At 46.2% G+C, this 13,491-nt stretch overlaps 1 protein-coding gene across 7 annotated transcripts in view; it reads left to right on the top strand.

Annotated features, from left to right (window-relative positions):
* Window positions 1–3,464: 3,464 nt before the first annotated feature.
* EGFLAM (EGF like, fibronectin type III and laminin G domains) overlaps window positions 3,465–13,491 on the top strand; it is a 194,809-nt gene continuing 184,782 nt past the window's right edge. For 4 of the 7 annotated variants that reach the window (XR_014061931.1, XM_081519293.1, XM_081519292.1 and 1 more), the window contains exon 1: window positions 3,855–4,591. Coding sequence is in view for 5 of the 7 variants with exons in the window: in XM_081519293.1 (XP_081375419.1) it covers window positions 4,495–4,591 (97 nt within the window). In the remaining 2 variants the exon portion in view is untranslated. Of the gene's footprint in view, window positions 4,592–13,491 lie in introns of all 7 variants that reach the window. The other 3 variants (XR_014061930.1, XM_081519289.1, XM_081519290.1) reach the window with 1 other exon arrangement.

Here is a 13,491-nt window from a genome sequence, read left to right on the forward strand (position 1 = left end):
TATTGAGGATGGGGAGTGTTTACACTTTTTGTTGATCTATTTTTATTTGTGTATTTTAAGGAAAAGTGAAAGGGAAGTGTAAACTCTCCTCATTCTTCTTCTTCAAAAATTTATACACAGACGGATGAAGCACGAGGAGGGATTCTTGGGTTGACGGTCATGTTCTAGTTCTTGGTCTGGATGGTAGTTACACATATGTGCTCACTCTGCTATAACTCATCAGTTGGCACACTTCTTGTTTGTGCATTTTTCTGTACATGTTGCATGTCATTTAAAACAGGTAATATGTATTATATGATATATTGTTCTAGTCTGATAAGACACTGTGTTGGTGAAAGTTCGTGGAAATAGTCATGCTCATGTATTGCTTGTGGGAGTGTAAATTGTAAAATGTCCTTAGGAGTAAATGTGGCCATACTATCAAAATGAAAAGGTACTTACCCTCTGGCTGAGCAATGGCTAGCCTAGAAATGTACCCCAAATCTATTATAACATGTGTAAACTGTTATACATTCAAGGTCATTCACTGCAGTGTTGTCTGTAATAGTAACACTGGAATCAACAAGAGGAAGAACAGATTGTTGTACATCATGCAACAGAATACTATTCAGCAGTCGGTAAGAGGGAGGCAGATCTGTATCTGCTAATTCGGAAGGAACTTCAGGTTCAAAGGGCTTCCCTCGTGGTTCAGATGGTAAAGAATCTGCCTGCAATGCAGGAGACCCAGGTTTGATCCCTGGATTGGGAAGATCCCCTGGAGGAGGACATAGCAACCCATTCCAGTATTCTTGCCTGGAGAATTCCACGGACAGAGGAGCCTGGCAGGCTACAGTCCATGGGGTCACTAAGAGTCGGACACGACTGAGCGACTTCACTTTCACTTTTCCCTTTCATGCACTGGAGAAGGAAATGGCAACCCACTCCAGTATTCTTGCCTGGAGAATCCTAGAGACAGTGGAGCCTGGTGAGCTGCCGTCCATGGGGTCGCACAGAGTCGGACACGACTGAAGCGACTTAGCAGCAGCAGCAGCAGACCTCAAGTGAATCTGCACAGCTTTTTTTTTTTTTTAATGAAACATTCAAAGCCTCTTTGCCCTCTTTAGCTCCCCTCTTCCCAGAAGGCAGGAAGAGAGTCAAAGACAAGTGTTCCATTTGTCTTTAATCAGATTTACAAGTGCTGTAAACTGGTTGTCGGACTAGAAGAAGAGAAAACCTTAAGGGGTAATTTGACAAGTGAAGGGAAGAAGTTGGGTCTAACATGTGCCCTGGATTTGTAACAAGCAGATCTCAAGAAGTAAGGTCTTATCTCAGCGGCCTGAGAATCTGGAGCTATTAGGGGCCCTCAAAACTAAAATATAACAATATAACCAAAGATAATCCCAGCAAAGAAGAAACAAAGGAGACTCTGATAGAACCAAGCCTGCTTCCTGATCACCCACTGCCAGCTGCAGAGGATGGAAAGGCCAAGGGTGAGGAGGTGTATAGGTGCTTGTTGAGGATGTCAGCAGGAAGGCTGAAACTCAGCCTTGCAGAATTCGCAATGGACAATTTGTTTAGATTTTTGAAAAGAGACATTCAAACCTACTGTAGAGTACAGGGAACCCTACTCAATTCTCTGTGGTGATCTAAATGGGAAGGAAATCCAAAAAGAGGGGATATATGCATACGTATAGCTAATTTACTTTGCTGTACAGTAGAAACTAACACAACATTGTAAAGCAACTGTACTCTAATAAAATTTTTTTTAAAGAGAAAATGAACGTTCAGAGAAAAAGATACTTGGATTGGATGGTGCCGTTTTATTAGATAATAAAGAGAAAGCAAACCCTGGAACATAGCAATGATTTCATCTAGTCCCTTCATTTTGCCAAGATACACCACAAGTCGAGCCTAATATTAAACACATGGATCTCAGGATTTTTGGTCCACTGCTGTGTCTGCTCGCACCTGTCTTCTTCAAAGTCTGGACTCTGGAACCAGACCACCTGGATTCAACTGAAGCTCTGATTCTCAGAAGTTGAATTACTTAGAGTAGGTCACTTTTACAGGTTTCCCAGGAGGCTCAATGGTAAAGAATTTACTGCCAATGCAGGAGACACAGGAGATGCAGGTTTGATCCCTGGGTCAGGAAGATGGCTTGAAGGAGGAAATGACATCCCATTCCAGTATTCATGACTGAAAAATTCCATGGACAGAGGAGCCTGGCAGACTATAGTCCATGGGGTAGCAAAGAGTTCGACACGACTAAGCATGCACACAGTTAACTTTCACATGTTTCAGCTTTCTCATCTGTCAAATGGGGATAATACTAATAACAATACCTAGCTGGTATGGCTGACAGTGGGATTAAACGGTCTTTTAAAGAGGATCTGGTACATGGTAGGTGATATATAAATGCTAGCCATAATATTAATGGATAATATTACTTCCAATTTTTACATCAGGGAGAATAATTTTTAAGTGGGAAAGAGAAGAACCAACAGGGAGATAACTTCTGGGTAACAGTTATTTGGTTCTGGGTGTCAGCTTAGGTCCAACCCCTTCTCAGCAGGTGGTAAGGCAGACACAGGTGGAGCTCAAGGCAAGGATGCTGATGGCAGATTCCTGAGTGGAATGGAGGTAGGGGCTAGATGACCTCTAATCTTAAGATTCTGCTACCTTTGAGACTAGCAGCCTTGGGGGGCAGGCGCATTGCCTGGCTCCCAAACATAGATTTAGTATCACCTTCAAAGTGAAGGGCGCAGTCTGTACGAATTTTCCCCTCCAGCTCCGTGTACAAGGACAAACTCTGGTGTCACATCTAAGACTTCCAATTACTCAAGTCGAGTGGGCTTTGAATTTCTTTATGGACGGTAGTACACTTGAGAACGCCAAAACAAAAGGGAACTTATTCTCAGCTTTGCTAACAAACCAGATCCGGCCCATTACAAACCCTTTAGCCAGGGAATAGATACTTCACTCCTCAGAGAAGAGTAGAAATCTTTGCGGGGAGGAGGCGGAGGGAGATAGTCAACATCGTTCCCTCTGGTTCCCTGAAGACAGGTGAACAAAGAAGGGCCTGGACGCCAAGAGCCTCCCGGGCACGGCTCGGTGGGGCGGGGCCGGCGCGGAGTCCCCCAGGTCAGCCACCCAGGCTCCCCCTGCGGGGTACTTCCTAGGGCCTTTGATCTTCCCCCAGGAACTGTCGAAGGCTGCGTTTTCCTCCAGGTTTGTTCCCTCTTGTTTATTTATTGTATCCGCCTTCTCTTCTCTTTGGCTCGAAGATCAGCACGCGGCTGTGCAACAGGACTGGAGTCCCGGCGTCTTTCCTCTCGCCATCTGGAAATCCGGCAACAGGCGCGTTTTCCTGAGTTCTCCGCAGCAAATCCGGAGCAGAAAGGGTCTTTTTTCGGAAATAGGGAGCCGATCCGGGGACCCTGGTGCCAGGATCAGTGGCCAGGACCCCCCTGTTGGCCTCCAGGCCCAGCCCGGCTGGCGCGCGCGCCCCTCCCAGCCGTGTCTTTTCGGTCTACCAGGGAGCTGGAGCTCGCTTCCTTACTCCCAAAGCCGGGCTTAATCTAAAGCTTCATCTCCTCCCCTGAAGGGTCTCCAGTTGCCTTCCTCTACCGGGAGGGCACCCCACTGCCCCGCGCCGGGCCCTAATCTCCACCCGGCGTTTCCAACCGAGTGACCGGCTTCAGCTCTCCATATGCGCGCCTTAAATCCCATTTATCTTCTTAGCGCCTGGGTCCCGGCCGGCCCCGCCCCCTCTTCCTCCTAGCCTCCCGCACTGCAAACCTCAGACCCTCGCCCCTCCCCCCTCCTACGCCCCTTACCCCGAGGGTGGTGGAGCGGCTAGAGCCACCTTTGGAGGTGTTGGCAAAAGTGCCCAAGGAAGGTGAAAGCGACCCAGAGGGGCGCAGCCCGAGGAGAGTTTACTAGGGGCTGGGGGGAGGCCCCGCAAGATTTAGAATCAGGACCAAGGCAGAGGGTCCTGGACTCGCAATCACCTAAATCCTGCCCTGCGTCTCTAGAGGTTGAAGTCGGTCCCTCCTAGCGCGCCAATCTAGGTCACCAGCCGGGAAGGGCTGCGCAGGGGGTCGCTAGAGGGGTGATGGGCGGGCTGTCTGCCCCAGCGGAGGGCGAAGAGTCAGTTGTCTCAGGGCCTGCCCCTCTCACTTCCACTCGATTGTAATTCCATCTCCCGGCGGGTCAGCCTTCCTCCCTCCCTCCCGCGGCCAGCCAGTCCCTCCCCGTCGGCTTCCTTAGCCGCCCCCGCCCCCCCAACTCCCGCCCCGAAAAGCCCTGCCGCTCGCAGCCGGCTTCACTCCAGCACGCCGACCTCCCGGCTGCTGTCCTGCCTGTTTGGACGCCTCCTGGTCCAGCTCTCTCAGCCCTTCGCCTGCTCACCCAGGTCAGGGGCTCCGCGGGGGCCGCGTCCCCCACGTCTCCCAGGAGACGCCCTTTCCCTGTGTGCCCGGGACTTGGTGAAACTTTGCAGACGCCCGCGGTGAAATGGATTTAATCCGAGGCGTCCTGCTCCGGCTCTTGCTCCTGGCTTCCAGCCTCGGACCCGGCGCTGCGCCGCTCAGATCAGCGCTCAGAAAACCAGGTAATGCTGTCAGTGCTCCCGGGAGCACCGCGTCCGGAGCGCCCAGGTCCCCGTCCCCAGCGAGGAAGCGAAGCTGGCGACGCACCTTCTCTCTCACCCCTGACCCGCCGCACTTAACTGGGTTCTTCTCTGCCCAGAGCCCAGAAGAGACGCGAACCTCGCCCTCCCCTTCCCAGCCCAGGCAGTTCCAGGGATATTTGTTTGTTGAAAGAAGGATCTTTTTTTCAGACACAGTAGAGGTGGAGGGCTGTGTATTTGACCACAGAGATCTGAGAGTTGTGGCAGCGATCACGCTGTCTCAATTAGAAAGATTGCAACTGTGCAGGAAAAGTCAGACGACTCCTCCTGTGTCTCCAAACAGCTTATTGAATTCATACTGTACAGAGCCCAGCCATTTCCTGTTAAGTGTCTGAAGATTTGCCTGGTGTGCTCTGTGCCCATCTCCGGTCCTTCCCACGCACTGTGTCGGGATGTGGCTTCAGATGTCAGGGCCTTCTTCCACTCTGGGGCTGTTTTCGCGGAAAGGAGCGCCCAGTGGGTTAATTTTGTGCTATGTTTTGAGCTCCTGTCTTTGCGATTTAAACAAAGATATATAGCCTCGTGGGCTATTACAGTGAACTGGAGCGAACTTGAAACACAGTAACTTGCATTTCCTCTAGTTACACGGGTAAAAATTCTTGTGTTTTTGTCTACTTTGGTTTGGCCTGTGTGATGAGATTATTCAAAGTAGAACATTCTAAGCAAGCAAGTTCTTAACATTGTTTCTCTAATGATTTTTATTCCTCTTCGCTGAGGTTATATTTAGAATTCTGAAAAATCTGTTTTTTCTTAGTTTACTTTGTAAGGAGGGGGCTGTCTTATGGGATTAATTATATCTTATGAACAATGGAAACAATATAACTTTATTTGAATGCAGTCTGCAGAACTTTGCAGAAAGTGCAGTTTGTCTTCACAAATAATTTTTTTCTGTAAGAAAGAGACAAACCAGGAAAATTTTGCTGCTTTTTACTGGCGAAGTTGTGTGCGACTCTTTGAGACCCAAGGACTGTAGCCTATCAGGCTCCTGTCTCTGTCCATGGGCTTTTCCAGGCAAAAATACTGGAGTAGGTTGCTGTTTCACTCTCCAGAGGATCTTCCCAACCCAGGGATTGAACCCACATCTCCTGCATAGACAGGCAGATTCTTTTACCACTGAGCCACCAGGCAAAGAAAATCATCTTGGCAGATTCCTGTATAACTGCTTAAATATTGGCACTGCTCAAGAATCTCTCCACTTGGAAATATGACTTGTTGCATTTCAGTTCTGGAGACACCTTCACCCTTCAAGCTGTAGGTAGCTGTCATCACCTGCGCCTTACTACCTGCTTTGAAATTTATAGTTGTTATTATTATCTGAAGCACACTTAAATTATGAGCTATTCTATTCCTACCGATCATTGACTTTGGAGAAAAAAGCAGCAGTCCCAGGTCATATTACATTACGTTGTTTCTCTTCCTAATGCACACAGACACATATCTTCAAGCATTTCAATGAAGGAATTCTTCCTAACTTTGCTCCTTAAGATATGCAGATTGTGATCAACTCCCTTCTGTGGATTTATTTACATAAAACCATCTAGTCACAGTTTTTTGAACAATGCATAGTTATAGCTGTAGTTCTTTAGCATGAGCAGTATATGTAATATTCTTTTAAGGATAGATTTCAATTCATTTAAGCAGAGTTTTTTTAAAAAGCTATTTCACAAAAGCCTGCTGTGTAAAACTGCTCATATGGTTCACCATATTTCCTTTCTTATTTTCTGTAGTTCCTGTCCTAAAAATATTTCCTACCTGGTTCATCCAGGGTCTCATTCTGTTATTCATGCCATGAATATGCTGTGTTGGTCTCTGGTTTTATTTGAAGCATAGATAGGGTTTTGATAGCGGAAACTCTACCTTTTAAATATTTTGGCACATTAAACATATCAAACTGGAGGTAGAAGGAGTATTCAAACTAGGTTCAGCCTAGGAGAGTTTTTCATTACTTTATAATTTTATCCAGACACTGGCTTTCAGGTTGGAAGGCTGTTCAGATTAAAATGACAGCTACTTCATAAACTTCGGGGAAAGATATCCTCTTGGGCTCATTTACATCTCTTGGAAAGACTGGTTTTTGATCCGGAAAATTGGTCCAGATTAAAAACTGAATGTGCCCCACTTGGCTCTGATGTCAACAGCAACCAGCTAATTTATAATCTTCCCCAGACACCAGCAAATCCTGCGAGTATCCATGTGGGAGTTTCTTTGTACCTTGCTTCCTCAATAGAAATTGATTTGTGTGCAGTACTTTGAAGGTAGCATGACTACCACCTAAGGCATACTGGAATAGTCCTGTTTTATTTGAATGGCCCTGTCTTTCTCCTCACACCCCTAAATCTATCTTTGACAAGTATGGCTTTGTTGAAGTCTTGGATTCAAAATCCACCTGAAAATTCCCCACCCCCATCTAATTCTGGTGAGAAAGAAAATAATGCAGCTTGAAATTCAGTTTTGAGTTTCATTTGGGTCTAACATAGGCAACCTTTCCCTCCACCCCAAGATAGCTACTCCTCTGTCATTAGTGTCAATAACGAAACCTCTGCACTTGCTGAGACTCACAAGAAAGGATGGTGTGCAAGTTAAGTGATATTAAATAATAATAACACTAATTAAGTGCTTGCTACTCTGTCCGAAGAACTTGACACATAATGATTTATTTAATCAACACAACAGGTCTGTGAGATGGGTACTGTTATTATCCTTGTTTAACTGAAGAGGAAGTTGTGGCTTAGAGAAATATCTTACCCAGGGTCACTCAACTAGCAAGCGGGGGAATGGGAATTAAAAGTCTCTAGAAGTACTTAATGGCCTGATTAGCAGAGATGTGCATCCCTTCAGAAAGGGCGTCCTCCTCCTGGATGAACTGGGGGGCTCCCATGGGGCTCCCAAATTCAAATCACAGACCTGGCAGGATTTGAAACGCTCTCACTTTAGAGCTGGGTTGAGCGTGACTCAGGGACTTGCCCCAGGTTAACATCAGAAGCTGAGCCTGGGAACTAGTACCCAGACCTTCTTGAGTGATCTCCAGCACTTCCCTTACCCAGCATCTCACCAGCATGTGCAGAGAGGACTGCTGAGCCTCTGATGTGGGGCAGGAGGGAGAGAAAGGAAAATCCAGACAAGACGCATCTGCTGGGACCAGCATGCATCAAGCCATGTGTGTTCCCACAAGCAGATTTGTATCTCACAGTGTTAGCTTAACTCTGGCACACAGAGAGAGAGCTGGAGGGCTCCCCTGCCTTTTCCCTTTCCAGCTGCCTGAGGTCTCAGGGTCAGTGGGACAAGGTCAGGTCAGTTCAGAGTTCAAGATTTTCCACTGGAGGACCAGGATTCACAGTCATTTTCGGGGGAGATGCAGGTCTGTAATCATTTCTTTTCCACCTTTCCATCAATATTTCTCTACCGAGTGGACTCAAAGATCCAGGGAAACTAAGCAAAACAAAAGCCTAGAGGAACAGAGCCGATTTAGCTCAAGGGCACTGTGCCTTGGGGGTTGATGGTGAGGAATACAGGCGCCTCTAGGTGCTTTCTGCTGCTACTAGTGTGACAGTGAGTGGCTAGAGGATCAAATAGGTCACGGGTCATCTTGTTCTACTTCCCCACCTGCCCAGAATAACCTGATATTCACAAGAGTTTGCTTATATCCTTACTTGAAGCTCTCATCAAGTCCCTTTCACAGAGCATGTAATTTGGGGGACTCAGCTCTTCCAGACACCCCCTTCCCTTTCCAACTAAGCCTACTCCTCCACGAGGCTGATCCAGATTACCTTGCTTCTTGATGAAAACTGGAGCCACGAATGCCACGAGGGAGATCATGTGAGTATGTGTACTCAGTCTCTCAGTGTGTCTCACTCTTTGTGACCCCGTGGACTGTAGCCAGCCAAGCTTCTCTGTCCATGAGATTTTTCAAGCAAGGATACTGGAGCAGGTTACCATTTCCTCCTTCAGGGGATCTTCCTGACCAAGGGATCGAACCTGTGTCTTCTGCATTGGCAGGTGGTTTCTTTACCACTGGGCCACCTGGGAAGCTATATATATATATATATTCCACCCCCCCCCTCGCCCCTCCTCAGCACCTAGCTACCAGCGTCCCATGCAGTTCTGGCACCATAGCAGAAATATTTCCCTCCAGCCCATTCTTCCATCAGCCCTCCTACCCTCCTGTTTGTTCCCACTTCACAGCCAATCCCTATAAAGAAGCCCCTGCCTCTCTTTTTCTTTCCTTTGATTCTCTATGAGATAAAGGGACCTCTGTGAGGCCACGATTAGGAGTAAATGTGTGTAACATGCTACTGCTGCTGCTGCTGCTGCTAAGTCGCTTCAGTCGTGTGCGACTCTGTGTGACCCAATAGACGGTAGCCCACCAGGCTCCCCCGTCCCTGGGATTCTCCAGGCAAGAACACGGGAGTGGGTTGCCATTTCCTTCTCCAATGCATGAAAGTGAAAAGTGAAAGTGAAGTCGCTCAGTCGTGTCCAACTCTTGGCGACCCCATAGACTATAGCCTACCAGGCTCCTCCATCCATGGGATTTTCCAGGCAAGAGTACTGGAGTGGGGTGCCATCGCCTTGTCCAGTGTGTAACATGAGGCAGTACTTTTTTCTCAGAATTCTTTCTCATGGAAGAGTGACTTATCAGAAAGGAACTGATTGGTGTTTTTTGTTTGTGCTTGTTATTTCTTATGCTGAGATCAGGGCTTTAATGACCTTAGAATTCTTTTGGGAGTAGTTGTCCATCTGCATGGTTTGCGTGCGTGTGTGCTCAGTCGCTTCAGCCGTGTGCGACTCTTTGCAACCCTTTGGACTGTAGCCTGCCAGGCTCCTCTGTCCGTGGGATTCTCCAGGCAAGAATACTGGAGTGGGTTGCTGTGCCCTCCTCCAGGGGATCTTCCTGACCCAGGGATCAAACCTGCATCTCCTGCATTGCAGGCGGATTCTTTACTGCTGAGCTACTGGGGTAGCCCATTCATGGGTTACTGTAGTTCATGAGTGGTCCAGTGACCCAGAGCTAGATTTCTGGAAAACAGGGCTCGGGTATCTGAGGCAGAGTTGGGATCTCAGCTCCTGCAGGGTTATCCTGGGGAGATCCTGTCTTCTCCTGCCTCTCCCCCTCCACAAGTGGGATTGTATTTCTCCTAACCCACTAACTGAATGACATGATGTCTTGATTGCAACAGAGAATCTTCTGAGCTGGTCAAGACCCTTGCCACTTGTTTTGGTCACAGGTAGTTGCAAGTATTAGAAGTGCACCTGCTATTTCAGGGATTAAAAAAAAAATAGGGGAAAGATGAGGAGATACTGCAGAGTATAAATAGCAGTTTATAGGGGAAACACCCCCACCCATCTTTGATTGCATTGGTTGTGAACCACCATTTTGAAGAAGGACCTCAAGGTGTGACTTGAATCTCCTGAGATGAGCTGGAAGACATGAGCCCTCTGATCTCATGGGTTGGGGGTTGGGCGTGGGGACAGGGAGAGCCTCAGGTGAAAAAAAATCAAATCAAATTGTGGCCACCAGAGGGCACACTTTCTAGTGTTGGCTCAGAGCAGACCTTAGACCTCTGACCCAGGCGGGTCATTCCTAAACTCCTGTGTGGATAAGAATTCTTGGAGTGCATCCCAGACATCTGCTTTTTAAACAAGAACCTCTGGTCACGTGGTTCATGTGGGTCACAGTTCACACTTGGGGACATGACGGAGGAGAATTTGGGTTCCTCCACTTCCCCGGTACCTCCACTCCAGGAACTTTCCAGTACCCCGACATTCTCCAGTTCCATAACACACGTGTGTGTCAACTGGAACAAACCAGTGTCTAGACACTCTGCAGGGTTCCTGAGGACTGGATTTAGGACTTGAGATCTTCGAAGGTCGCTGAAGGACACCTCTTGAGAGCAAGTCCTCCTACTTATCCTCTTTCCCCAGCCCTGTCACGGAGACAGGGCTGCACCCAGGAGGGACCTGCAGTAGCATCAACAAGAAGCCAGGCTGAACTGTACATGACCAGCCCTTTCTCCAGGCTTGGGTGAAAGCACGGACTCTGCTCTTCGACAAGTTTGGGTTCAAGTTTGGACACTTTTTTTGTGGCTGTTGTTTTCTTTTTTTTTAAATTACCTGGCGACATTAAGGCTAGTTATATTAACTCTGTAAGCCTGGGTTTCCTTGTCTGTAAAAATATCGGGTTGGCCAAAAAGTTTGCTCTGGTTTTTTCGTAATGTCTTGCAGAAATAGGATAAAGAAAGAACCAACCAATTAACGATTAAATGAGGTAATGTATACACCAAGGCATTAAAAAGGATTACAAGCCTGAAGCTTGAAGGCAATGTTTATGAATTTGGGCTTGTTTAATCTGGACGGGGGTGGAAGGGAAAGGAGGAAAAAAATATGTGTTATTTCCAGGCATTAGAATAATTAACACAGACACGAGTTCATGTACTTTTTATCCTTTCTTATGTGTGTTGATGTATACTTGATAACATAATTTTAAGTTTACCAAGTTGTACAATTTTTTTAGATAAATTGGCAAATCAGAAAGACTCTTTGGTCAACCACATGCCTTGATTTGGGGTTGGGAGATGTAACTGTGAGGTTTGTGGTCTTGCTTGAGTGGATTCTTTTGAGAAACACTAACCCCAAGGGTGATGGACGGTTTTTGTCTGGTAATTGTCGTTTGGAAGTTTTGTAGGGTGTTGGGGGTGGGGAGCAGCTATTCCTGAAAGAGAATTATCCAGACTGACATGTGACTGGAGGTTCATGAAAATCTCCACGAAGCTAGATAGCTAAGAAATGGCCAGGGTTTGCTCATTGATCAGCAGATTGGAGTGATTCATGGCCACTACTGGTGACATAGAAAGATAAGAGACTGGACACCAATGGCTCTTGCATTTCTTATTCATGATTCTGCATTTCCAGAGCTGTAAGAAAAACCCCACTTACCCCAGATAACCCCACCAGCTTATTTTAAGAATCAAAGGAAATCAGACTAGTGCTTTGAAAGAACTAAGGTGCTACACAAAGATAGGATATGATTATCTAACAATACTCACACTAATTATTATTATCTTAACTAATGGGACCAACCTTACTTTCTGAAGCTTTGATCTCTTTTCCAGTCTCTTCCTCCTCATTCCTGCTAAAGAAACGTGAAGATTCTTTCTTTGCCTGAGTCTGCAAATTCTGAGCAATTTAAATCTTAATACTTGTGTTTGCTGACAGGGCACCCAAAATCCTGAATCAGATTTAATGCAATGTTAATGCTGTTTATTTTCCTGGGTGCAACAAGTTTATATTAGCCAGTTAATGGTTTACATTGTGCAAAAGGAGTTGTATCAGCAGGCACTTTTCTGTAACATCTGGGCAGTTGGAAACGTAATACTTAAATACAACCTGAGTTTAAAGCCTTCCTTGGACAGATGGCGAATTTTATTGATCTAATCTTACACTTAGGGATAGGACCCATGATCCTTTGCTGGTAATTCTTAGAGTGAGCAGAGACATAAATAAACTGGATGATGTCTGTGAATTAGACATGTGTTTGCTTGTAATTTATTCTTTAAATACTTCAGTATAAACAGTCATGGTGTGAATTACTTTAATCTCTACCCTAAGGGCGTTTAATTAACATTTGAAGTTATCCAGGGTAGAAGGCACAACTCCAACATAAGAGTTTACACCTTTTTTTTAAAATCCCTTGGTAATGTGCAGTACCAGTGGTTAAATATTTTGAACTTCACATCTGTGCTGGCCAGGAATCTACACTGCAGGGCTAACTGGTTCGTTACCACCTGAAGAACTTTACTGCAAGGTCCACTTTCAAAGGTGGTTGGGAAAAGTACTTTTGAGTGATGCTATCAAAAATCCAGGCTAGAGTGTTTGGTAATTAGCACAAATTGTGTTAGAAATGTTTTCATTAGTGAACTATATGATAGGCTAGAAGGATTGTGTGTGCCCCTCTACTTTTGCATGGACAAAGAGTAACAATCCAGCACGCCCAGTGGGTCAAGCTGCCTTGGTGTTGGCTCAGAGCTCCATTTACTCCTGTATCTTTCTCACTTAACGGTAGACTCCTTTGCCCAGTGACACTGGATGACTTGCTGATCCTCCCATTAAAATACTGATACAACTCTGTATTATGTAATTCTATAATATCTGCCTCAGCAAGGTGCTTGCGGCTGTAACAAACAACTTCAAAATCTCAGTGACTTGACCTAAAATTTATTTTTCATTTACTCCAAGCCCAAAGAGAATGTTTCTTCTTGGGCAGCTCCCCTGGGCTGCTCTCCTCCAAAAGGTGACTTGAAAACCTAAGTCACTCAATCTTTAATACCTCTGTCTTGTACTACCACCATCTTTAAAATGGGCCTCCAAGGTGTCATGGAAGGTAAATAGAAAGAGGACTTGTATGGGAGACATTTGTGTGCCGGGTCAGAACAGGGTCACTGGGCCCCAACCGAACTGTAATAAAGCTGGGAAATGTAGTTCAACTGTGTACACAGGAAGACAGTTACCAAATGTGGTGAATTTTCTCTGAGGCAGTGCTTTGGAGCTCCTAAGAGAACAAACAGGGATATTAAGAGACTAAGCTATTTGAGAATTTTTGTGACTTGCCCATGAATATCTGTATATGTGGCAGAAGTGGGTCTGGAATTTGCTTTCATTGTACTGTATGTGCTCAATCGCCCAGTCGTGTCTGACTCTTTGCGACCCCATAGACTGTAGCTGGCCAGGGTCCTCTGTCCATGGAATTCTCCAGGTAAGAATACCAGAGTGGGTTCCATTTCCTTCTCCAGGGAATTTTCCTGATCCAGGGATTGAACCTGTATCTCCTG

This window comes from Giraffa tippelskirchi, chromosome 8, assembly GCF_054371585.1.
Source record: "Giraffa tippelskirchi isolate mGirTip1 chromosome 8, T2T-mGirTip1v1.2.pri, whole genome shotgun sequence".
Classification (NCBI taxonomy): Eukaryota; Metazoa; Chordata; class Mammalia; order Artiodactyla; family Giraffidae; genus Giraffa; species Giraffa tippelskirchi.